At 43.0% G+C, this 27,913-nt stretch overlaps 1 protein-coding gene across 16 annotated transcripts in view; it reads right to left on the bottom strand.

Moving 5' to 3' along the window:
- Positions 1–27,913, bottom strand: part of pleca (plectin a) — a 224,683-nt gene that overhangs the window by 99,819 nt on the left and 96,951 nt on the right. For 6 of the 16 annotated variants that reach the window (XM_037541807.1, XM_037541811.1, XM_037541813.1 and 3 more), the window contains exon 1: positions 17,595–18,788. The exons of 7 other annotated variants lie outside the window; for them this stretch is intronic. In XM_037541807.1, the coding sequence (XP_037397704.1) occupies positions 17,595–18,741 (1,147 nt within the window). In that variant the 5' untranslated portion in view covers positions 18,742–18,788. Of the gene's footprint in view, positions 1–11,176; positions 11,210–12,546; positions 12,617–17,594; positions 18,789–27,913 lie in introns of those variants that run through there. 3 more of the 16 variants (XM_037541831.1, XM_037541835.1, XM_037541844.1) reach the window with 2 other exon arrangements.

Here is a 27,913-nt window from a genome sequence, read left to right as displayed (position 1 = left end):
ACCGTGTTAGTAAACTCCCACAGAGGCCCATTGTTTTGATAAGTTCGGACAGTTATGGCCCAAACTGAAGGCCTAGCTCTAATAGCCACAGTTCACCACCGAAAAATAAAACTATATTACTGCGATGACTATTAATAACATTATACAATATTTGGGTGCTACATAATTCTGCAAAACAATGATTTAGTCACTTAGTTCTAACCTGGATGATGGCAAAGTAAAGGTAGTAAAAGTGGACATGCATCTGGTTTTTGGGGGCAGTCGTGGGCTGGAGGTTAGGGAACCAGCCTCATGACCGGAAGGTCGCCGGTTCAATCCCCAGAGCCGACAGTCCATGACTGAGGTGTCCTTGAGCAAGACACCTAACCTTCAATTGCTCCCCGGGCGCTGTGGATTTTGCTGCCCACCACTCTGGGCAAGTGTGCTCACTGCCCCCTAGTGTGTGTGTATTCACTAGTGTGTATGTGGTGTTTCACTTCATGGATGGGTTAAATGCGGAGCCCGTTGTGGGACTAATAAGGGTCTCTTAATTAGTAAGAATAGCATTAAAATACATTTGCTCATTACTTGGGGCATTTTAGCATAGCACAGAGATAGCATGATGCTTAGGTACTACGAGGACCAAGCATTAGTTCTGGCAAGTGGTAAAAACAAACCAACCAGCCAATATGCAACACTTTGCTAGAAGATACCAGCTTCGGAGGAGATCGTATCACCCATCCAGAGTTCAAGTTGACGCCTGTAGAATGTTTACTCAGCCAGAACGCTTATCTTCACCATCAAATGCACAGCCTGGATGTTGTCACGTGTCCAGACTTTACAGAAAGACTTGTTTTCCTGGAGAAAAGGTGCTACTTTGCAGAACAATCACTGTGCCGAGTGCTGGACCGGTGCCAGGATGAATTTGAGACTGAAAGCGTTAACACAGTTAATACGGCAGAAGAAAAGAAAAGGTGTGTCCTTCACGAGGCCTCGTCCGTATAATAAAATCGGCAATGCGGAAACCCATAACAAAGATGAAGCAGATAATAGACCCCGCCCGAGTCCACGGTGTTGGAAGATCATAACAGGATATTCAGCCTTGTTCCCATGTTGCCCGTGCAGCCAAGTGCCTGCGGATGCTTTCTCTCGTCCTATCTATGGGCAAAATGAAACATGACGGAGAGATGGTGTGTCATTCTCACTGATGTTTCTCTTGTGATTAACAGAGGCCTAAATAAGGAGAGCAAATAGACTGGGAGAGCAGAGAACCCAACACTCAAAGTACTTCAGCAAGATTAAGGTTCTTCATACAAGCAGCCCACACGTCTACACTAGACAAGTTCATTTAAACTCTGTTTCTGCTGTTTGTGAACAGTTCAGACAAAACAGGCAGGACTGCAGACGTTACAACTTCACCATTAGTTGCGTTTAACTGCGACAAAATGAGGACTTAGTTGCTAAACAGTCTGGTAAACTGAATGAATTCAATACAGTTCTTTGTTGTTTAAACCAGGCCATTGGTTTCAGACCATTATTCTGCAAAATAAGTATTTGTAAACCAAAATATGCCACGCATTATTTTAATTTTTATAGTTTTTAATGTATATGGGAAGATAAGGAGTTCTCATTTTTAACTTTGGGGGTCTTTGCATTAAAACTAACCCCTGCGTGTGGAGGCTGTACTTCAGCCTGGCTAGCTCCCACTGTGAGTTGTTTATAAGCCTTAAAAATGCTGTATTACATACAATATATGAGATTAAAATAATACAGAAGTAAATTCTGTGAGTCAAACTCGGTGTTCAAAACAAAGATATAAAAAAAAGTTGGTAAGGGCTTCAGGAGCTGAACAGAAGGCCTTACATGTTAGATTAACTACAATGGCAGCATTATCAGCCAATCACGTTTTGATTTCTAATGGGTGGGGCCAATTGTCACCCTAGTTCAGGGTTCTGCGACCCAAATGTTGAGACGAGGCACCAGAATGTAAGTGCTGCATCATTTAAGGTGGACCGGGAAAATGAAAAAGAGAATCTGGCGAATGAGAAGCGACTTCATCCTCGCAACTTTTTAGTGTTTGAGAGTTTCTTGTTGCAGATTAAACGTATCAGGAAACCAGTGGGACTGATTATAATCACAAATAAGTACATTAATCTCCAAATTATCGATGTTCGTCTTAAATCTCTCTCTTTGCCTTTCCATTAGCTACTAGGTAGTCAAGACTGTTGTCTGTGTTGCTATGGTGACCAGCAGTCTGCACTGATCTTCAGGGTTAAAGGGTGAATCAGCAGTTCTACATTAACTCCAGTATTTAAGACCATTTACTGTTAAAACTGTGGATCAGCAGAGCTTTATTTTACTGTAGAGGAGGATTATTTTATTATTACTTACTAATCTGATTCAGCTGTGGAGCCGCAACAGGGCAGTAAAAGAGCCGCATGTTGCCGACCCCTGCACTAGGCCTTCTGGATGTTCTAGCTACATTATTGATGGTGAATATGACAGATGGCTTAACCAGATTTCAGTTAGTTACAGAAATGGAAAACAGTGGTGGCAGCTCTACGCCACGCCTCAGATGACGCTGCTATGGGAATATGAGACGGTGATCAAAAGCACGTTCTACTTGAACCTGTTTAACTACACAAAATATCAATGTTGGAATTCACCCTGTGCTAGTCTGAGCCCTGCTCTCTCCTACACTGTGGATTAGCTGTCACGGTCAGGATATGTGGATCTGTGCAGCAATGTTTGCTCAGAGATCGCTGGAGCACACATCAAATAGCTGACGTGCCTCGCAGTGCAAAGATCCAAGACCTTCTGAGAGCTCAAGGGTATCTGCACGACTATTATGGCCGTATCCTGGATACACACATACACACCGCTCACGTGGCTAGTAAGCCGTGGCTGAGCTCAGGCGGCCAGGTGGTCGCCCAGGGACCAATGGTGACCGACCTTCTACTGTCTTATGTCACAATTTGTGCTGTTCAATTGCACAAGAACTTCATACAACAACACACATTACCACACAGCAGGTAAAGTATCATGCAAAAGTCAGAGACCAACCGTCATTTATTTAATATCCAGTCAAAACAACACTTTGAGTGGGCTCTGGGTTGGTCAGTCCATTGTTTCGAGAACAGCTTCTTTATTCGAGCTGTCCATCTCCTTTTCTCAGTGAGGTTCTTCGTGAACGGCTACACATCCTTTCAGACCCACAGCACTGAGTCTTCTTCTCAGGAGGATGGATGTGGATGTTTTCAGATCTGAAGCAGCCTGATTTTCCCCTCTCTCTCAAATATGTAAGAACAAAACGTATGCTTTATCTCTTAAGCTTAAGGTCATTTTTGTGTGAGAGGCCCATTAATAGTTATTACACTGGGGTCCAATTAAGTCCTAGTTACACTGAGCGAGTTTTTCTTGTGCAACTCCCTTACATGACCAATTTCAGCTGCCTGTGAACCGCAGCCTTATGAAAGTACTCCACCTGTCTACACTCACTATGAGTGGCCTACAGTGTTTGAAAGGCATGTTGTTAGGCCTGCTTTACCTGGCGTATAACCAGGGCCTCGTCATTTCATCTCATCCTCATCAGCTGCTCTTCTTGGCAATAGATCATTAAGAGCCATCAGTCTTGTGTGATAGACTGAGGCATTCCGATGGAATTATGCTAACTGGCAGATAATTGGCTTCCACTAGAATCACTAGACACCAAAACTAAGCTGAACAGCTACATATGGGGAAGATTTTTTGCTCTTCTTTTTGGTTTACAGGGGCGTTCCATCAATTGTCCAACATTTTCTCCATAATTTAATGTTTGAGACGTAAACAAAGTAGTTCGATGTGAAATGCTGCACTGTAGAGAAACACAGTGGTGGTGATAGGAAGCAGGGGTCACCATGTCTACAACGCAAGAGACCCTATACGTGTCTCCTGAGTTTTTATAAGGAACTGTGATGGAAAAACAGTGATAAGTCTGAAAAATACTAGCGTTCTTTGGCTTTACGGCGTACCTCCGCGCCATGAATGTGAAGATACGTTTTAGGACAAAACCTTCTCAAGCAATGTCTCAGACATCAGGCAGCGTATTAATAACCAATTAACAGCTTTAGTTAGTGGAATTTCCTTTTAAATGGATTAGAGAACAGGCCCAAATGTAAATTTAACACTACACAATTTTTTTACAATGGAGGACTCATTGTATTAGCTGAATAGAGCACACTAAAGAGCCTGCACACTTTGAGGCCTCAATAACAGCTGCAGTCTTGTGTTCCTGTGCTACTGCCCATTGATAAACAGCCATTCAATTCAATGACATAACGAGATATTCAGGTTTGTTTCCGCGAGCGGTGGCCAGGTGGCCATGCAAAAGCCAGCTAAACCAAGATCTTCAGGGCAGCCGCCACTGCAACGACCACAGATCATTTACCAGTCAAACTAGCCCTGAGCACACGCCCAAATACCAAGCCTCACCCATTCACCTGTCGCAGATAACAAAGAGCAAGACAACAGTGAATGATGTTAAAAATGTCGGCTTTAATTACAGTTTTTAAACACTGTGTCCACTCACTGTCCACTCTATTAGACACTCCTACCTTATCAGTCCACCTTGTAGATGTAAAGTCAGACACGACAGCTCATCTGCTGCTGCACAGTTTGTGTTGGTCATCCTCTAGTCCTTCATCAGTGGTCACAGGACGCTGCCCACAGGACGCTGTTGGCTGGATATTTTTGGTTGATGGACGATTCTCAGTTTAAAAACTCCAGCAGCTCTGCTGTGTCTGATCCACTCAGACCAGCACAACACACACTAACACACCACCACCATGTCAGTGTTACTGCAGTGGTGAGAATGACCCACCACCCAAATAGTACCTGCTCTGTGAGGGTCCATGGGGGTTCTGACCACTGAAGAACAGGGTAACAGAGTATCAGAGCAACAGATGGACTACAGTCTGTAACTGTAGAACTACAAAGTGCAGCTATACAGTAAGTAACTGTACAGTATGCCTGATCGGTGTACACGCGTATGACCATGCATGGGACAAATAAAACAAATAAAAACTTTAATAAATAAATAATGCCTCCACCGTACTTGAAACTACTGTCCAAAGACCTAAGTTGCCCTAAACTCCTAAACTTGTTTAGTAAGCAAAGCTAAATGAGTTTGCACATGGGACAAAAAAGTGGTTCTGCATTATTTCGTTCCCTCGACCTGAGCTGGGAAAGCTGTTGTGAGCCCTTCTATGCACCCACATCTGCGCCACACCTACAGACCCCTATACTCCAACACCTGTGTTTAGGGTGTGGTCTTTAACTGCTGGGAAAAATGGGCCTCACGTCCCAGCAATGACAGCACAACCGTCAGCACGGCTCAAACAACGTCCGGGCACAACGTTAACAAGGTCATCTCAACAGCGCAGACAGCAGACAGGGTACAGAGCAGTCTTCAGAAACAGGTGCTTCCTCCGCTCTCCAGCTGTAATTACCATTCCACACATTCCAACAGGGTTCTCTATATCACGTTTAAGAGACGGAACCCTTGAGAGCTCAAAAGAGCGGAGAATAAAGTTCAGTGCCTGACCTTTAAAAGTTAGAGCTAGACTAGAGAGCATTTATGTCAAAGGTAAGACAACAGCACAGTGCTGTCATTATTACTGACACTCATACCTCCTTTTCTTTCGCAGCATCTCCATTAAGCTATAAAATGAACTGTTTTTCAGTGAAGCACTTAAAGGGACAGCGTGGCCAAAATAAAAGACTTATTACATCTTATTATGTCTTATAAGACATCATTACGTCTCTTGTAAACATGCTCCCTCTCATCCTAGCAGCGCTGCTGCAGTCTTCTCTTTAAAAATCGAGGAAAACCCCCTTCTGATGACGTACCTCGAAGCTGGAAGGAGCTATTAAAAGACTACCTGTTCGGATTTTTGTAGGCCGACTTTTGGGAATGTTTGTTTTCGCAATGCAATAAGATGGCAGGAAGCTAAAGCCACCGCTAGATGGTCAATGGGTAAGGGACACAATGTCCGTCTTAAAGTTGGAGAAACGGAAATATTCAACTAGAGGATCTGTTCAGAGATTTTACAACGTGTGGCAGCCGTTTTTTGAATTTCCACTTGGAATTCCCCACCAAAGACACTGGAGTACACCTAGGTACGGAATAACTGTCAGTCTCTGCAAGTCTTACATATAACAATGAATTAATTAGTTTGTTGTTATTAGTATTAGTATTATTATAAGTATGTTGTTGTTGTTGTGCGGGCTGCTGGTAATGTTATTATCGTCTTTAAGATGTCTTTTTGTTTATTTTATTATTTTCTTTTCTTTTCTTTCATGAGTATGTCTTGTTGAATTTATGATGTTTGCATTTAATATAAAAACCCAATAAAAATATTTGAACATATATAAAGCCACCGCTAGGATTTTATCGAAGATTTAGAACCGTAGTATCTTCAGAACATCATATTAAAGGAAAGAATAGGCAGAAGTTACTCGTCAGAGGACAATTAGCTAAAATAAGCTTGCTAAGAAGTCACCTAGCTGATTATCTAGCTATCATACTGGAAGAGACGTGTGGCTTCTTTTCTCTGGCTGCGAGGATAAATAAGCTGGTTTCTGTCCATTTTGTGATGAATAAATATTAAATTGCTGTCTTTACCAATTTGACAGCTGACTACTGTGTGGTTGGTTAGTGTAGTGGTTAACACCTCTGCCTTCTACACTGTAGACTGGGGTTCAATCCCCACCTGGGCAAGCACCCTACACTATACCAATAAGGGTCCTTGGGCAAGACTCCTAACACCACCTTGGCCTTCCTGTGTAAAATGATCAAATTGTAAGTCGCTCTGGATAAGAGCGTCAGCCAAATGCCATATATGTAATGTAAATGACTACGCATGAAAACCTCGTATCTCCAAAAGTCAGCGGAACCAGACTTCTGATCAGGTCATTTTGGGCCGTTTCTTTTAGTCCATTCTTTGTGAAATTTACACACAATGTAAAGGGCAACAGGCATTTTCAAATTGTCAAAAAATAGAGATATGAGGCTTTGTTCAGACAGCCACAATAGCAATATCTACATCTCCACTTCGGTGTCACCACAGTGCTGAGAATCATCCACCACCCAAATAGTACCTGCTCTGTGAGGGTCCATGGGGGTCCTGACCACTGAAGAACAGGGTAACAGAGTATCAGAGAAACAGATGGACTACAGTCTGTAACTGTAGAACTACAGAGTGCAGCTATACAGTAAGTGGAGCTGATAAAGTGGACAATGAGTGTAAAAACGAGGAGGTGGTCGGAATCCACACTACGTAGCAAAATCCCAGCATTCCTTCACTTGTTTTAAGCAACTTTATAAGTGATTTTATGAGGTTATTTCACTATGTTGGCAGATAATTTCAGCAATACACTCGAAACAAGTTCAGTAATTCAGAACCGTCTCAAAATATTAGAGGCCTAATACGCATTTAGCCTTGAGATTTGAGACTATTACACTTGCGAAGACATCCCCTTTTGCGGTGTACATAACTTTAAAGGAGTAACACCCCCATTCTGTCACATGATCATGTTACGTCCAGCATTTACAGGGTTAACTGTAGTGTTTCAACAGAGAGAGCACATGCGAGAGAGAGAGAGAGAGAGAGAGAGAGGTGGGTGGTGAGAGACACCAAGAGTGTGCAGCAGACACACATGGAGAGAGAAAGCGGGCAGCACTGAGAGAGGCTGACCAGCACAAGTTGGAAGACCAACCGCTCTGCTGTTCCTCAGCCTGACCAAGCCTGCAAATCACAACTTCTCCTGAGCTGACTTCTCTGCCTTACCTTCGCAGAACTGCCTCCTCCGCTCCCTCCATCTCCACACGGCTATCAGCGTCACTATGTGGCCCAGGACCACCAGGGTGGGGAAGACGTTTCCAGGGGGGCTTGCCGGCATTGGGCCTGCGAGCGAGTGTGCGCCGGTGAGCGAGGAGCAGCGGAGCGAGGGGGTGAAAGGTGAGGGGGGGAGGCGGAGGTGGGACAGGGTAGGGGGGGGTGTGCAGGGAGAGCGAGGGGTGTGGTGCCAGACTTTAAACACCCCCGGGTGCTCGAGCCCTCTAACTCTCTCCTGACCAAGTGACAGAAGTAGAGTTGCCTCCTCCTTTCTATCTCTCTCGCTCTTTCTCGGTGACTCAGTCCTCTGTGCAGAAGCGCTCGAGTTTCCTCCCCTCCTTTTCCTCTTCTCTCCTTTCACAACCGCTGCATTCTGTCTGGCTTCAGTCCCCTCTGCTGAGGACTCTCTCGCACCCTCTGCCTCTCCCTCTGTTTTTCTTTTCCTCGGGCTGTTTTAGAGTACAGGGCAGGAGCTCCGACATCCATTCAGCGAGGCTTTTCCGTGCTCTCTCTCAAGTTCTTCCAGTCTGGCTCAAGTTAATAATACATGAGAGGGCTTTTTTCTTTTTTTTCGTCCTAGCTCACCCACACTGGCGCAGGCTCACATAAACAAACTTGCCTTTCGCTCAGACAAGAGCCTAAAACTACAGCGCAGTGCGGTAGCCTTTCCTTTTCCTTTTCCTTTCTTAGCCAACAGTGGTGCCCACACCAAAAGTCAACCTGAACACAAGACACACCATTTGGCTTGGGGGGTTTACACTATTCTCCAACCTGTCCTCATTTTGCTCTCTTCAAATTCACTTCTTTTCCTCTCCCTCTCATTCGCCTGTCAGACAACTGCAGCGTTTTCCCCCATAACTAACGCTTTCCCTGCGCTCCACACATGTGGAGGAGCCTAAAAAGAACCAGCTGTTGTTTTATTACCGACCGAGACCTTTTTCTCGACATGTGTCGCAGCGAAGGAGAAATTCCTGTCCTATAAATTCCTAAGACTGGAAGGGTGGATACAGTTACAGTCGTTATTCGACAATACCCCGTTCAAGTTTTCCAGTATACAGTTTTCCACGTTTCAGGAACGGAATAAGATCGAGGCAGAGAGTTTCGGCCAAACTCGGCGCACAGTGAGAGAAGGCGGAGCACACGGCAGCGAGTTTTGCCCTCTGTTAAGATCTCTATTTGCTGAACTGAGAGAAAGCCCTTGACGTTATCGCCATTCCTGTCAGCGTGTAAACAAGCCCTCCCACCATCATAAAGCACTCAAACACCCTCCCTCAGTACACAAACAAACTCATACGTTTGCTTTTCTAACCTTGTCAGGACAAGGAGTCATGTACGTCCCCAATGTCCTACATAATTGAAGGTACCTATATGTAATAATAATAGTATATATAATAGTACCCTATATGTTTAAGCGACCTTGGGTTTGTGAAAGGCGCTATATAAATGTAATTTATTATTATTATAATTTATTATTATGTATGACGTACAGTTGAGGACCCCTGGTCAAAACTCAGAACTTTTTTTTTTTTTTTTATATGTTTAGTGCACAATTTCTACACATTTCTACACATTTTATCACATAACACATTGAACATGCCCAATATGCAACCAATTTATACTTATCTTGCATTAAAAGGTTCGGTGCAAGTTCCCTGCAATTCATTTTTACTAGAAAATCTACAAAATGTGCAGTTTACCCAGGGGTGGCAAGACTTTTGCACACAACTGTAGATAGATGTATGTTTATTTATTTATTTTACATCATTTGAGCCTTATTGTTGTCACATTGCGTCAGATATGGTCCAAAATGACCACACGCCCTTTCACATACGCTACATAAATAAAAGTGCCTGAAGTGCCTTTGTTAATAATGATATTCATGTGTCCTACATAAATAAGCTCACTTTCAGCTCAGTTGGTGGGACATCCTTTTCTTATGCAGCTTTCAAATATTCGAATATTATATACTACACATTATATATTACATATTATATGTATTGCCAGCCTCGACAGGCACCTCAATAAAAACCTACTTGTTCAAGCTGTTTTATGCGTAGTGTGTCTCATTCTGTTCTGCTGATGTCTCTCCTGTATTTTTTGTCTAAAGTACTTTGAAACTAAATTGAAAAGCTCTTTAAATGAGTTATTATTCTCACATGATTATTATTATGTATTATATATGTACATATCTATATAATATGTTAATTTGCACTATGTAATTATAAGTGATCAGATTATTTTTTAAGTTTAAACCTAAGCTCTAGTTTAATGTCATTTAGCAAACGGATTTTTTTTTTTTTTCGAAAAAATTTAACATTTCACAAAATTAGGACGCCTTGATGCTCCTGACATTTTTCAGGGTTTACTTTGAAAAGGTATTTGGGTCCTGATAATATAGGAAAACCAGCACACACACACACACACACACACACACACACACACACATACACACACACACACACAGGCCATGTGAGCAAGAATAAAAGTATTGCTTTCCAGATAAACCTAATTACTGCACTCATTACTGCCTTTGATCTTCGTGTAATAGACAAGACAACTCCTGTTTTATCTCAACACCAGTTACCCGACTGTAAGCGAACGCTGCGTGTACAGACACAGCCCAGCAGACAGCAGGAAGAAACCCAACGCTGCTCACCCCGTCACCTACATCGCCCCGGGGAGGGGCAGCGGCGACTGTCACGCACAAATAGACGACACATTATACAGGATTCGTGCCCAGAGTGGCAGAGAACCACAGCAGGGTTTATAAGTAGAAAGGAATCCAGGCCAGGTATGCAGGTATGCGCCCGACCTGTGACACCAGCACGTCATAAAACCACACACCCACAGCAAATGACCTACCAGGTATGATCTTCACTCAGAGGATACTGAGAAGACAAGCAGCAGGATTACGGAGCAGGAGGGCAGACAGACAGACAGACAGACAGACAGACAGACAGAACAACAAAGGTCCAAAGACAAAAGCAGAGTGGTCAAGAATAAGACTGCAGGTTGACCTTATATGATCTGACCCATGCCAGTCTTTTCTGGTCAGCCTACTTGCTCCTTTGTGCCTGAGCTGCTGGTCATAGCTCCACACTGGACGCAGGTGATGGACAAAACCATTATGGCGCCCTCTAGAGGCCAGTCTGTTCAGCTCATTTTCTTTAGGCCCTAATTGGGTGGGGTTCAGTTTCGTCTTCCCCCTTTAAGGCATGGCACATGGCAGACTATAATGATGGCACAGGCCACAAACGAAACATGCCATAGCAACAGAGCAATAACAGCAATAAAGACAGCTGAGGAAGTTTCAGAATACTTACCCAACTCAGCAGACTGTGTCCTCGCCTCACTGTCTGAAATAAGTGAGTTTCAAATAAGTGACACCAAATTTTGACCAAATATGTCGTTATAACACGTAACTAAGTCAGTCATGGCAATCTGGCAACCGGTGTTTGGGGTGGCAAAGCCATTCATTATAATGTAGAGAACTGTGCACAAGTCCGATTTTAGCTCATTTAAGTCCAAACAGCCAAGAAGTACGAGTTATTCATTTTTCAGTGTGAAGAAAGGGGCCAGAAACAGAAAGTTAACTGAAAATAAAACGAGGGTCCACGCTTCACCTTTATTCCAGCTTCCTTTCTTTTCAGGAGACTCACTTTCAGTTTCTCAAAGAACCTGCAGACACGCCTCCAAAGTTCAGTCATAGAAGCTGGTTGATTTTCTGAAGTGATCAAACCCATTCAGTGGTGTTGAGGTCTGGACTCTGGGGTGGTCAGTCCATCGTTCAGCTTCTCTGTTTGGTGTGTCCGTCTCCTTTTCTCAGTGAGGTTCTTCTTGATCCGCTACACCTCCTTTCAGACCCACAGCGCTGAGTCATGTTCTACCAGTGGAAGGATGGCCAGAGACATCTGTGGATGTTTTCAGATCTGAAGCAGCTTGATCTTCTCCTCTCTCTCAGAGATCAAAGCTTTAAGCGCTGTTTATCTGATGGGGGCAGTTGTGGTGTCTACCAGCTCTTCCAGGTGGTTGTTAGGAGGAACATTATCTCATTATTTAATCATTTTTTTTAATCTTCTGCTTTGGAAAGTTCTTTTTTCCCCCACTTACTTTGGTATGACTTTCTCCTGTCTTATGTAAGTGGATTATTTTAGATCTAATCTCTTTAGAAATATCTCATTAAGAATAACTTGTACTTACAGGCTGTTTTGACAGGAAAGTAAACCGAATAAAGAGTCGTCTCTGACCTCTGCACAGCATGTTACATCATACTAGGGCTGCATGGTACGGACAGACCTGCATATTGAGATTATGCTGCCACATACTGAGACACGGCTTTCAAAATATTATAACGTCTTCAAAAGATTTTAAGGATTGGTCTGCGTTAATTTGCTTCAAACTATTTACTAATTTACACATTAAAACAACAGAAAATCAGCTGGAATGTTGTTTATAATGCTCACAGCGGACAGTTAAACTGTAATCGATTAAAATGGGCTTACTGCAGCCCTCTTATATCAGTATTGCAAAAGTCAAAGCCAAAAGCGGTTAACAAGCGATATGCTGTGCAGCCCCCTGTGACAGTAAATGAATACAGTAAATGGAAAGGCACCTCAAGCACAGTCCAAGTCTACACCCAACTCTCCTCTGTACAAACCACAAGGTCAAAAAAAAAGGGGCACCTCCCACCTACCATTCAGAAGTGGACGACGACGGCGGCGACGACAACAGCAGCAGCAGAGGCTCATGGCAGTGCCCGGCGGCCTTACGATCCCTTTCAGACGCAAAACTGACAGCCACTGACAATCTAGCACTTCTGACCTCAAGACACTGTGTGCTGATCAAAACCAGAGGGGCGTACAGCAGACTTAGCTTCAGAAAAAAAGAGAAATGCTGGAAGGAAATTGGGAGGGAGAGTGAGCCGCGACTTTTACTCACTCCACATGGTTTTCCATTGTGGAAACTGGTGGTTATGATGTGGGGGTGGGGGTGGGGGGGGGGGTGTTGGGACGCGCTTCATCATACTCTTAACTGTATAAATGCATTTGTTTTCTTCTAAGTTGGGGGGAAAAAAGCATGGAAGAAACTGTACAACAAAGATCTCATTGTATGCAGCCTCTGAATCCGCAGCAATGGGCAGAACACAAGTTAGAAAAGAACTACAGCCCTCCATTAGAGGGCCAAAACGCTCCCTCGGAGAAGCCTAAGGGGGCCTGTGAAATATTTTCAGCTTTTACAATGTTTGGTTCTGGCTTGGGAATTATACAGGAAGCTGAAAAATTCCCAAACAGCGCTCGCACGTTATTTAAGTCAAAGGCGGACAGATGCAGATGCCAATGTCGTTACTCAAAATGCTCACGGACAGATTCTCACGTACAGCCTGGATCGCCGGGATCCACATTCATTTGGGGGTGTGTATTTGGAGACTCTTTCTGCAGGCCACCTGGTGGTCATTCTGGACCGAAACTGTTCTTACCCCTCCATATAACTCTATATACAACACGGTTGGCTCTCTGTGTTGAGCTGCTAGTGAGCAATGAGAATATGGGAAGGGTGAGAACCTTTCTCCACAAAGAGGGTCATGTCGAGATAGATGGACAGCAGCTTCTTTGATATAAAAAAAATCATGTAGAACTGCCACAATAAAAAAATAACACAACTATAACATGATGACTTGCTTACTTACAATATTCCATCAACGTCATTGAACAAAAAAGGTGTGGTTTAACTGAAGGACATCAAAAACAGGTGGATATGCATGTAAGTGTGTATGGAGACTCTTTCTGCAGGCCCCCTGGTGGTCATTCTGGATGAAAACTGTTCTTACCCCTTCATATCACTCTATATAGAACACTGTTGGCTCTCTGTGTTGAGCTGCTAGCGAGCAATGGGGGTAGGGGAGGGGTGAGAACCTCCTGCATTGGAACACCTCCACAAAGATGGCCATGTCGAGATAAATGGACAGCAGCTTCTTCGATATCAACAAATTGTGTAGAGCTGCCACAATAAAAAAAAGCATTTAAACACAAACAAATGAGTGGTTCAACTGAAGGACCTCCAAAGCAGGTGGATGTGTGCGTTCAGTAAATTCAGCTCTAAATCACAATCTTCGTTTGCAGTAAGCTCAACGCACAAAATGAACGCCACATTCTTCAAATCACATTGATTGAAATCATACCAAACAAACAAGCACAATATTTAGATGGTCAATATTCAATAGAGCTCCTCCCGGGAGAATGAATGTGGTCTTTCTGAACATGTGTGAAGGTTAAGACCTCATACAATTCCCTTTTGATCTTCTGTATAGATATCAAACGATGCCTACCTTGGCCCTGTTGGATCAAATCCTCCATGAAGAATCTACCATCATCAACCTCCATCACTTCTAGCCTAATCTGCAAGCCACACAAACTCTGAGGAGACCGGGAAGAGAACTGAGTCTTTCAGGCTGCTAACCTTTATTTCCTACAGTGCCTGCTAAAGCTGGGAATAAGGAACACTGGCAAGATCAAGGGTGGCAACGTCTAAATGTGATCATCAGGACTACCGGAGCGCCGATTTCTGCCCCTTTGAGCGTGAGAGCGAGAGCGAGTGAGCTGGAGAGGAAGAGAAAAAGAGAAGGAGCAGGGAAGGGAAAAAGTAAATGGAAGCTAATTGGACTCAGATCTCTCCGCTTCTGCTTAGTCATTTATCAGCCTGGGAATGGAAAGTTCTGGAGCGGCACATGAATGAGTTTAAAAACAGTCTGCAGCACTCTATCCGCCCACGACACTGACTCATTACGGCCACACAATATTTGACCCATGGGGTGTCCACCTCAGATTGCGTCTCCAGGCATTTTTGCTACTCTTTACTGAAATCTATGGCCAGCAGGTGGCAACATAAAGACGTAAGAATTTCTCATGCATGATGGACGATAGAGGGGGGTTAGTTCACCCACTGCCAAGGTCTGTACACACACTGTTTATTTATGTTGACCTTTTATATTCTGGTCAGTGGTGGTCCAGCCCTCGCTTTGATTTCTCTGGAGATCAAAACTGCACGCACAATAGTTTCAGTAGCGACTAAACTTTTTAGTAAGCTGAAGGGGAAAAAACATTTTTGGCTTCAAATGGACCAGATGTTACACATGATTCATTTGGAGATCTTGAAGATGGAAATGTCACCATCTAAACTCGGAGCTCCTGAGACATCACATTTCCCTTTCCTGTGTTCTACACCAGGGGTTGGCAACCCAAACGTTAAGAAGAGCCATTTTTCCTTACAACAAAAATCAAACTATCTTGGAAGTCACAAAATTTTATGTCCATTTTACCATCTTGGCTGTAAATGTGTCTCAGTATGGGCTAATGTACTAGTATAGGCTAAAAAAAAAACATTGACGTTAAAAAAAAACGGACTACCTTTGCTCTGCTTTAAGCTTTGGCTCAGCTTTAGCCGCTGTTCTCACATCTCTGGCAGGAAACTTTTCCGCAAAAGTGGAAAATGTGTCTCAACGTTTTGAGTTTTTATGAGACTGAAGTCGCTTCTCATTCGCCAGCTTCTTGTTAGAATTTTCCCACATCACCTTAAATGATGCACGAGGCACCGGAATGTAACTGCTGCACCATTTGAGGTGGAACGGGAAAATTCAAACAAGAAGCTGGCGAATGAGAAACGACTTCAGCCTAATGACATTTTAGTGTGTGACAGTTTCTCGCTGCAGATTAATCATATCAGGAAACCAGCCGGAGGGATTATAAATGCAAATAAGTACATCTCCAAATCATTGATGTCCGTCTTAAATCTCTCTCTTTGCCTTATTGGTAGCTACTAACTAGGTGAGACTGTCGTCTGTGTTGCTATGGTGACCAGCAGTCTGTGCTAATCTTCAGGGTTAAAGGGTGAATCAGCAGTTCTACATTAACTCCAGCATTTAAGACCATTTACTGTTTAACTGTGTTGAAGGATCAGCAGAGCTTTATTTTACTGTAAAGGAGGCTTATTTTATTATTATATACAAATCTAGTTCTGCCACGGAGCCAAAACAGGGCAGTAAAAGAGCTCCAGAGCCACATGTTGCCGACCCCCTGCCCTATACACAGGAGTGCCGGTAGGGTTTTTGGGCCCCCCTGAATACTTTATGCATGAGCCCCTTGCTTCACCTCATTTCTCTTATTCAGAATCTGTCAACATTAAAACATACCACTTTTTTTATATTACTCTACTATTATTTCATTACAGCTTTAAACTCATTCAGCATGCAGGAAGCTGTGAATATGAATATAAGCAATATGACTACATATCAATGTACTGCATTCAACTGCTCCTCAAAAGTGCTGCATCTTGGCTGTCAAAGTAAAACTCAGTGATTCCCACAAACAGGTTATACTCTGGCAGTGTACCAAAGTATATGGACACCCAACGCTTGCAGCTTGGACTGTATCTATAAAATTAGTCTTTAATTATTCAAGTTACAAAACGTCTTTGTGGGCCTGTCTATGTGGGAGCCCCGGATATTGTCCCATTCCTCTAGCCATACTTGCATTACAGGAGAAGCACAAAAAAACAGACAAAAAAAATCTTTTTTCAAATATTGTACAAACATTTTTTAAACTTTATTTTTAACATTTTATCAATGTATTTTTGCCTCATGCATTGCTATGATGATTTTAGGGGAAACACTAAACGTAGTACTGGTACAAGGACAGTAAGGCAATGTTCGTGTAAAGTATATGCATAATAATAACCTGACAAACCAATAGCAGCACAGTAACCTACATAATTTGAATCGCACATCACACTCTCTATTCAGCCTCTTGAAGTAGTTTATACCATTTTACTTAAAATAATTTTTGCACTGTACAAGCTGTAGAATGTGTTCCTGTGCTTGCAAAGTGATTGCACCTCGGTATTTCCCACTAGAGACAAGCAGACGCTATCCCAGTCAATCCCATTAACAAAGAATTTTCCGTTCTATCAATGTATTGCTTAGATGTGTGGGTGTCTGAGAGACCAAGAGAGTCTAACAGAGTGAGAGAGCGAGCAAGAGAGTCTTTGAGAGTGAGCGGCAGCAGTGTGCATTTATAAATATTTGCAGCATATTTGCCTGCAGTAAACCATAGGCGCCTGAAGCCTAACAAGAGGAGGCCACACTCCATCTTCTCCAAGAGCTCAGAGCAGAGGAGGCCTTGAACAACCTGGCCAGTTTTATATGCAGCATTCCCATTTAAATGAATGTGTAGGCTTGAATAGTTTAAACCTGATTTGGGCTGTTTGTTTTTTACTGTATGGGTGAATTCACAATCATGTGAAACCATATAAAACACACCACACAGAAACACATTCTAACAGGACCTTGCCACTTTTCCCTTTCCTTTAACAGAAGGAGTAGAATGACTTCTTCTCAGAAATCGGTCTTATTTTAAAAATGAGGTTGATTCTAATGTCAAATTATGTCAATGGGTAATCTGATCCTGAAGTCATAACCAATGGGAGAGCTTGCTGTGATTATATGGATTCTAAAGAAAAAAATGATTGGATAATTGGAAAAGGGTTACATTCTTAAACAGCCAATGGAAAACTAAAAATTACAGACATATCCAGAAATCACTAGGTATCTCTGAAGGCCTAGAAGGCCCTGACGATTCCCCTCTGCCTAAACTAACATAGGACTAGCACTACCATAATTACCAGATATGCCTTGGCAACAAAATCTAGTAAAATTGCATTGAAATGGTGCAAGACGAAATGTGAACACACCTTCACTGACATCTGACCAAGTCTTCTTGACCTCATCCCCATATTCCTCTTTGCTGAAGGCCTGATCATCTTCATGGGAAAAAGAGCTTTTCAAGGTGACCATCTGATGCACTGATTGCTCCTTCTCTAGTTGTTCATTCGTATCCGATGAAGAGTTAGTCTTAATAGGCTCTATGCGTACTTCGTGTAAGATCCTTCCTTCAGCAACCTGATCTGCAGGTAGTTTGTTTTCAGAAATGTCCAGTACAGTTTCTTGGGTTTTGACATCAGTTTTGACCTCAAAGTTGAGAGAGATCTTGATTGGTTCTTTGTCCAAAGTCTCACTTTCAGGTGTTCTCATGGTTACACTGGCAAGCTCTGGAATGCAGTTTGTTGGGACCTGTGCAAAGTGGGTCTCAGGGACAACCTTATCAGTAGAGACATCACCTGTAATCGCATCATCCAAGGCTTCAGTCCCTACAATTAGCCCTTCCTCCAAAGGCAGAAGATGATGAGGTACTGTTTCTTTCAACTCTTCGGTCATTTCCAGGATCACTGCCTTCTTGTCACCCAAACCTGTTGATAATTTATCTGGTGGTGCGACTGGTGACTTGGCTTTTGATGGTGGAGAAGTAGTTAAGGGTGGTGAGGGCCTAACTGTTGGAAGAGGCTTCACTTTTGGTGGTCTCTTTGATGAAACACTCTCTTGAGCCACAGCCATAACAGGTGGACTAGGTTTGGCAATCCTGTCAAATACAGAAGATCTCAGACCTCTTGCCTGGCCATCCTCAACTTCAGAATCACCAATTTGGATGGTCCCATGTGGTGGGCTTGAAGCTTTGTAGCCTCCTCTGAACTTGACTGACCTCTCTCTTTGGGCCTCCTCTGCTTGGGCCGTCTTGCGGCGGTAGCTTTGTTGCTCCATCACTACCTCTTGACTCTTTCGTCCATCCGGAGACCTAGAAACATAACAGGATGGGCCTTGCACAGCTGGAACATTAGTCATGGATGCAGGTGTGCGTGTCCTGTGTAGGGATGATGGCACAATCTCTGGTGGCAGATGTAGGAAATCACGCAGATAGACAATGCCTGTATTGGTCAGGTACCAATAGCAGTGCCTCCAGACAAAGGTCTCCTTCACAAAGCCTTTAGACTTCAGGGAACGCATGGCCTGAATCACCTTCAGGTTGGACACCCCTGGAATCTCAGGATGCATGCGCTGGGGGCGCTTATCCTTCTTGGCCACCATAATGCCATCTCGGAATAGCCGCTCATAAATTGCCCGCAAGTCCGTAAGTGGCATGACCATTCCAGCCACCATATTGACTGCTTAATTAGTTTAGCCCGGAGGAAAACAACAACACAGATGACTTCACCTCTAATGACAGACCTGGATGCCCTGCTTTCAACAGCTTTCCAAAATGCACCAGTAGAGTCTTGGCATTGTCCTTGTTTCCTGATCTTCTGTTTTATTCACCGTTTTGGCAAGAAAAATTTCCAAACAGGACCCAAACACAATAGAATAAAGAAAGAGCTTCCCAGTGCGTCAATTTCCTCTGGTAGTCAGAAAGCACTGCTCTGCTGTGCCCTGCCTGAGTCAGTGAGAAAAGACAGCAAAGCACGTAACCCCTCCTACCTTTCAGGGGAAGAAACACACTAAACGAATGAGAGGCAGCGGCGGAGAGGATGAGTGTGCAGGATATTCTCATTTGTCATGAAGGCGAATTTAAAAGCATCTATGTATATCACCATTGACCAATGCCTAGATGGTGAGATGGGGGCTTGATGATACAGCCACTTAGACCTATTCAGGAGGAAGCCTTGCTACTTTTAACACTGACATCATCATCACCATCTTCATGTCTCCAATGACTCCCATTACCAAAGGAGTGCCTTGAGTGCCGCACCAAAGCATCTTATTTCAAATCTCTTTCTGTACCATAAACAATGCAGGCTACTTCAAGACACTGATTGCAGAATGCTGAAAGCAAGCTGGTCTTTAAGGTGACCTGGAATGGCTATAGGCTTTGATATTCATCTGCATCAAGTAGTTTTACATAAAACTAGGTTTGCAATGAATGATTTCCATAACCAACTACCTGTTACATTATTGCTATGACTGTTGCAGCTTGTAGTTTGTCAATTATAAAATATTTGAAATTCATTATATGAATCATTATTATATTATATTCCCTTTACTCTTCCAAACCTCAAATACCTACCCTATCTTCTTATTCATATTTGCAAAAAAATAAAAAATAACACAATAAATGATCACAGCATCCTATCCTGCATTGTCCTAATTTTATTTAGTGTTAAATGTGCAGAAACACTAAAGCAACAAAGCACAAACAGCACATACATGACAATTCAAGTGTGGATTTCTATTCAAAACATTTCTCCTGTAATGATAAAGCAATACTGATAACGATAGTGGACAGGAGGGTGAAACAACATCTGTATCGGGTGGACAAGCAAGTTTGTCCGCTAAAAATGCAAGCCAAATCATTCTAGTCAATATATATAATATTTCTCAATGTGTGACTGTTGTAAGAATATTATAAGATTAATATATTTATAGATATTTTTCTTTTACTTGCAAATATTTTTTTCTTTTTTTTACAAAATTTACAAAATTTACAAAAAGTTACCTGCATTATTTCTCAAAACAAGGGAAAATTTCTTCCAGTTGAACAAGAAACTAGAAATAAAACGATTTAAAATGAGATTTAAAACGAGAATAAAATGTATAGAAGTTAAATAATCTTATAAAATTAAAAATCTCTACAAATCATTGTAAACCAAAAAGCGATTGGTTGTTAGGTTGGTATGTTGCCCGGATAAAACCTCTAGAAGTCTATTTCTAAGGCAGGCCTGTCCAAATTAAGACCACAATAGCAGCCGTAACAGGAATATCACTGAAGTGCTGGTCAAATATAACACAAACAGTCTCTCATCAGAAATAGTGCCCTCTAAACACACTATAAAACGTATTGGCTTTCTTCAATGTATTGCAAAAGACCCTCATAACCTATGGCTATCAGTTGGGCAGGAAGAGCTGGGCAAGAGCTATTTAATCATATTAAAAATAGCTGGATCATATTTCAGAGGAATAGCAGTGCTCTAACTTAATATATCATGTTCATAACAACTCAATCTGCCTCCTAGAGTAGCCCAGAGGACCGACAGAGGCCTTCAAAAAGACTGGACAATACAAAATGTACATTATTACAGACGCTCTTGTCCAGAGCGACTTACAATCTGATTATTTTACACAGGTAGGCCAAGGTGGTGTTAGGAGTCTTGTCCAAGGACTGGTATTGGTATAGCGTAGGGGGTTTGGGCTGGTGGGGGATCGAACCCCAGTTTACAGTGTAGAAGGCAGAGGTGTTACCCACTAGAAAAGTGCATTGCCTGAAGAAAATGCTGAGCGATTGAGCAGCTTCAGGGATTTTCTGATATTGGTTTCTTCCCCAGTGTTGTGGTGATGGCTGGGGTGTTTTAGGCAGTTGTCAGGCAGTTACTATGTTATTCCTGAGGAATTTGAGGTCTTTACTGGGGTGTTATTAAATGGTATCTGGCAGTTGCTTGGGGTTTGTTAGATGCTTGCTATTGTATTCCTAGTAGTTGCATTGCTGTTGCTAGGTCAGGGGTCTTTAATTAAAGTTCAATAAGGCCCAGGTAGAGAAAATATCCTCAAGCGAGGGTCCGGAACATCATCATGTCTAACTTGTATTATGATTCAGTGCCATATACTGTTTACTGAAGTAGCCGAGTAGGAATATCAACATCTTATACAGTCAACAACTGAATATCAGATCAAATAAAGTCCAGTTCAGTCAGATTTCAACAACATTTATTATCAGTTTTCTCTTTTTAGAGCACAGCATGTGGAATAACTTCCCTCTGACTCACTTTCTTCTCTGACTGCTGTTTCTCTCCTCGTCCCTCCCCTGTGTGAGCATCACTCACTCGAGTCTCAGCGCTCAGCGCTCAGCGTAATGCACAGATTGGCTGAGTAGCGTCATGTGTGATATTTACAAAGCATCCGGACTGGTCTGTGAGTCTCCTGGGCCACTAAAGCTACCGTAAAGGCTAGAAAAGCAACGCTGATTAAAACAGGACCACCTGGTCGAAATTAAATAATTCTCCATAGTTCATCGGTTATAATGTCCAGGTCAGAATAGGACAGCGTCTGGGTCCAGACTCGGACCACGTTCCACCTATTAGTGACCTCTGCGCAAGGTGATTGCAATGGTCTATGTACTGGTTGCTATTATATCGGAGATGACTGCAAGGGTACTGCTAGGTGGTTACTATGATATCTTTCATGGTTGCTAGTTGGCTGCTTGGTGGTTGTGATGGTAGTCCAAGTGGTTACTAGGATGTCGTTAAGTGGTATCTGGCGGTTGCTAGGGGTTTGTAAGATGGTTGCTATGGTCCTCCTAGTAGTTGCTACGGTGTTGGCAAGTGGTTGCAATGATATTTCTAGTGGATGCTTTGGGGGGACGAGGGGTGCACAACGTTTTTCACAGCCATTTTTTGAGCGTTCCAGCATTCATTACTATGGGAAAAACATCAGATTTGAACAGTTGCTATGTGGCAACTGAACAAAAAATGAGGAAGCTGCATACAAAAACATCTCTCACTCAGACTGAATCAGTTATTTTGTTGTCGATATCCTACAACTGCAGGAGTTAGTGGATAAAAATCAGGCAGAAAAATAAAAATAAATAAGAAGAAGAAGAAGAAAAGTGGATAAGAACAGTGTTGTGTATTGCCCAATCAGTAATTCATGAATTAATGTCTGGTGACTTGAACTTTTAAAAACTTTCAAATAAAGAATTCTGACCTTTACAAACAAATGACCACAATCAGAACGACGCCACTCCTGCAAAGCTGGACTTATTCAACTAGACTGTAAAGCTTATTTGATTTAATGTAATTTAATCAGATTTGGATGTACGCATTCTGTGAACTTCTTTGATCGGGGAAAGGAAAGCGTCAGTGCGAGTCTGAAAAACAAAAAAAGAGAGAAAAACAGAGAGAGAGATAGAGAGAGCAAGAGAGAGAGAGAGGGGGCAAGAGAGAGAGAGAAAGAGCGAGAGGGAGAGAGAGAGAGAACGAGGGGAGAGGGAGAGAGAGAGCAAGAGAGAGAGAGAGAGAGGGGGCAAGAGAGAGAGAGAAAGAGCGAGAGAGAGGGGGGAGAGAGAGAGCGAGAGAGAGAGAGAGAGAGAGAGAGAGAGAGAGAGAACGAGGGGAGAGAGAGAGAGAGAGAGAGAGAACAAGGGGAGAGGGAGAGAGAGAGCAAGAGAGAGAGAGAGGGGGCAAGAGAGAGAGAGAAAGAGCGAGAGAGAGGGGGGAGAGAGCGAGAGAGAGAGAGAGAGAGAGAACGAGGGGAGAGAGAGAGAGAGAGAGAACAAGGGGAGAGAGAGAGAGCAAGAGAGAGAGAGAGAGGGGGCAAGAGAGAGAGAGAAAGAGCGAGAGGGGGGAGAGAGCGAGAGAGAGAGAGAGAGAGAGAGAATGAGGGGGGAGAGAGAGCGAGAGAGAGAGAGAGAGAGAGAGAGAGAGAGAACGAGGGGAGAGGGAGAGAGAGAACAAGGGGAGAGGGAGAGAGAGAGAACGAGGGGAGAGGGACAGAGAGAACAAGCGGAGAGGGAGAGAGAGAGAGAGAGAGAGAGAGAGAGAGAGAGAACGAGGGGAGAGGGAGAGAGAGAACAAGGGGAGAGGGAGAGAGAGAGAGCAAGAGAGAGAGAGAGCGAGAGAGCGAGAGAGAGAGAGAGAGAGAGGCATTAATCTGTCTAGTCATAATCTGTGACAGCTTATAAAGAACAGGTGATGCAAGTGGCTGCAATGATATTTCTAGTGGATGCTCTGGTATTGGAAATCATTGGAAGGGTATTGTTAGGTGGTTATTATAGTATCTTTAAAGGTTGCTAGGTGGTTGCAATGGTGTTCCAGGTGTTTGCTAGGATATTGCCAGGTGGACGCTGTGGCAATTAAGGTGGTTGCTAGAGTGTTGCTAGTGTACCTTGTCATTGTGACATGGGAGGAAGAGGGGTGTACAATGTTTTTCACAACCACAGGGCTAGTGGCATTAATCCCGTCTAGTCATAATCTGTGAGAACAGGTGACGCTGGAAAAAAGTGCAGCTATACCGATTTTTCTGTCGAAATAAACAGCATAATTATGCAACACATACCAAATAACACTTCCAACCAAAGCAGAAGTAACGGTTAAGAGCCCAGCCACACCCAAACGCTTTGAAATCAGACACTAGATGCCACAAGCAAGGCCAGTGTTTAAATATATAATGAGTAAATGGGCAAAGCTTCTCTGCCGTCTGCCAGCTAAATTCAGGTCTAAGTCACTGAGTCCAGACTCAAGCAGGTGGTGTGGCACTGTGATGTGGGACTTCCAACTTGGGGCTTTCCTTTACGATACCAGGACAAGAACAACAAATAATGGACAGTAGCAGGACGCCGGGGGGAAACTGCTTGGTCAAATCACAGAGAAACACAAGAAGGCCAGTGTGTGCACGGTCACGCACTTCAAGAATGAGGCGCCAGAAAGACTTTTGATAAACTGATAAAGAAGCTTTTGATAAAATTAATGACCCGAGATGACTCAAAACGAGGAGATCTGAAGGGACTGAAATCATGTATTCAATAGTTAATGTGCATATCTGCAATGAATAAATAAAGCTGATGATAAAGTAGTGAAAATTTTAAAAATATGAAGAAAACATGCAAATGCAAAAACTGCTCAACCTGAAAAGTAATGAGCAAAAAAAAAAAGTTTCATATATAATACTGCAAAATCTAATCTAACTTTTAGCTTTTAATTTGCTTATGTAACTATCCTAATTTAATTTCTAATTGGATTCTTCATTTAATGATTTTTTTCGTATAAATATATTGTTTTAATCACGTTTTAATCATGTTTTTGATGTTTTCTATTCAAGTTTTTTTTTTTTTTATACAATCTTTTATACAAATTTTCTCTTTTGTAAAGCACTTTGAATGACAGCAGAGAGCCATCCATTCCTTTTGATTTCCAGGCAAACACCACAGGTGCTTCTGTCCATCCTTCCACCGTGAGAAGACCACTCAGCGCTGTGGGTCTGAAAGGACGTGTAGCTGATCAAGAAGAACCTCACTGAGAAAAGGATACGGACACATCAAACAGAGAAGCTAAACGATGGACTGACCACCCCCGAGTCCAGACCTCAGCACCACTGAAAGGGTTTGATTACTTCAGAAAATGAAACCGTGACTAAATTAACACAAATGGAACATGTATTATTACAAATTTGATCATAAGTATTTGGCCAATTATTAACTTTATTAATGATGTTGTTTGGGCTACTTCATAAACTGTGTAACAAAATCAGACCTGCTTCAGAGAAAACTGATAGTGGCCTCTTTGTGCGGAGAAGAACTCCATCCAGACAGCCCTAAAGCCACGGTACAGCACAGAGCTGGAAACGTCTGGAGCTGTTTTTCGCATGACGCTGTCACTGAGCTTGTGTTCACTGATGAGATCAAGAAATCAGTAATGTAAGAAGACGTCTTGCAGAACTCTGTAAAGAAACGTCTCGAATCTCAATGATTTGAAACTTGAAACAGTTTTTCCAATATTCACCTACACCTCACCCTGACCTTAACCTTAACCTCAAGGCAATACCTACACCTACTCCTCACCCAAACCTTAACCTTAACCTCAAGGCAATACCTACACCTACTGCTCACCCTGACCTTAACCTTAACCTCAAGGCAATACCTACACCTACTCCTCACCCAAACTTTAACCTTAACCTCAAGGCAATACCTACACCTACTCCTCACCCTGACCTTAACCTTAACCTCAAGGCAATACCTACACCTAGCCCTCACCCTGACCTTAACCTTAACCTCAAGGCAATACCTACACCTACCCCTCACCCTGACCTTAACCTTAACCTCAAGGCAATACCTACACCTACTCCTCACCCTGACCTTAACCTTAACCTCAAGGCAATACCTACACCTACTCCTCACCCTGACCTTAACCTTAACCTCAAGGCAATACCTACACCTACTCCTCACCCTGACCTTAACCTTAACCTCAAGGCAATACCTACACCTACTCCTCACCCTGACCTTAACCTTAACCTCAAGGCAATACCTACATCTACTCCTCACCCTGACCTTAACCTTAACCTCAAGGCAATACCTACACCTACACCTCACCCTGACCTTAACCTTAACCTCAAGGCAATACCTACACCTACTCCTCACCCTGACCTTAACCTTAACCTCAAGGCAATACCTACATCTACTCCTCACCCTGACCTTAACCTTAACCTCAAGGCAATACCTACACCTACTCCTCACCCTGACCTTAACCTTAACCTCAAGGCAATACCTACACCTACACCTCACCCTGACCTTAACCTTAACCTCAAGGCAATACCTACACCTACTCCTCACCCTGACCTTAACCTTAACCTCAAGGCAATACCTACACCTACTCCTCACCCTGACCTTAACCTCAAGGCAATACCTACACCCACTCCTCACCCTGACCTTAACCTTAACCTCAAGGCAATACCTACACCTACTCCTCACCCTGACCTTAACCTTAACCTCAAGGCAATACCTACACCCACTCCTCACCCTGACCTTAACCTTAACCTCAAGGCAATACCTACACCTACTCCTCACCCTGACCTTAACCTTAACCTCAAGGCAATACCTACATCTACTCCTCACCCAAACCTTAACCTTAACCTCAAGGCAATACCTACACCTACTCCTCACCCAAACCTTAACCTTAACCTCAAGGCAATACCTACACCTACTCCTCACCCTGACCTTAACCTTAACCTCAAGGCAATACCTACACCTACTCCTCACCCTGACCTTAACCTTAACCTCAAGGCAATACCTACACCTACTCCTCACCCAAACCTTAACCTTAACCTCAAGGCAATACCTACACCTACTCCTCACCCAAACCTTAACCTTAACCTCAAGGCAATACCTACACCTACTCCTCACCCTGACCTTAACCTTAACCTCAAGGCAATACCTACACCTACTCCTCACCCTGACCTTAACCTTAACCTCAAGGCAATACCTACACCTACTCCTCACCCTGACCTTAACCTTAACCTCAAGGCAATACCTACACCCACTCCTCACCCTGACCTTAACCTTAACTTCAAGGCAATACCTACACCTACTCCTCACCCAAACCTTAACCTTAACCTCAAGGCAATACCTACACCTACTCCTCACCCAAACCTTAACCTTAACCTCAAGGCAATACCTACACCTACTCCTCACCCAAACCTTAACCTTACTGTTGTTGATAATTAACTGAACATCACCAACAAGGGTTGTTAATGATTTGAGAGTCTGCAGAGCGTCTATAGACGATCAAATGAAGTGTAACCAACTACACTTGTAAGTATGAGTAAAAATGACCAAATGGCCAAGTAAAACATCTCAAAGCTATCAGAAGTTCTTCTTTATTTGCCAGATATGTGAAATGGTGTACATGGTGAAGCAGAAACAGGGCAGCAAACGTTTCAGTCAACAGACTTTCATCAGTGCTACACAAAGACAGTGAAAAGTAAACAGAGGTGTGGCCTGTCCTACCAACCAGCGACTGGTGAAGAACAAAGAACATGGTCCCTTATAATTAACCTAATACACAATCCCAATAATTTATGAAAAAAAGGAAAATAAAAACACTAAGATACTAAAATACCAAACAATCACAAAGAAACAACAAAGATTGAAAAGCCTAATACATTTTGAGGCCACTGTATATATATATCCAATATATATTCCGAAAATATCATTCATTTCTATAAATACCTGCCCAGTGCTAAGCTTCACCAACTCTACACTTTGCCAACAATATGCCAAATCTGATGATTAACGACAGTAATTTGGTGGTCATAGATGGGAGTTTATGGCCATTGAGTGGTACCATAACACACACATACACAGATGTGTTCAATGGAAACTCTGGCCTTTATGCACATTCCCACCCTGTGAGGATACACACAATCACCCCTATGTTCCTCTGAGCAGTTCCTCTGAGAAGCTGTGCTGCTCCTCACAGCAGAGTGGAAAGAAATATGGAGTCCACAGCTTCTCGTTTGCAGAGAAATGTGTGAAAGAAACTTGGCTAGAGATGATGGAAAGGTATGTATACCTACACACGCGTGAAGGCCACTGCTGCTGTGTGTAGATGAGGTGGAGCGGCAGTTTCTGCTTCACTGCACTCGCGGTATGTCAGGACCCGTGTAAGACTGGGTTAATGGACGCTTTAGAGCCTCAGGGTGT

The sequence above is a fragment of the Pygocentrus nattereri genome, chromosome 1, assembly GCF_015220715.1.
Source record: "Pygocentrus nattereri isolate fPygNat1 chromosome 1, fPygNat1.pri, whole genome shotgun sequence".
Taxonomy (NCBI): Eukaryota; Metazoa; Chordata; class Actinopteri; order Characiformes; family Serrasalmidae; genus Pygocentrus; species Pygocentrus nattereri.
The sequence above is the reverse complement of the archived record's forward strand: the minus strand, read 5'-3'. Positions and strand labels throughout refer to the sequence as shown.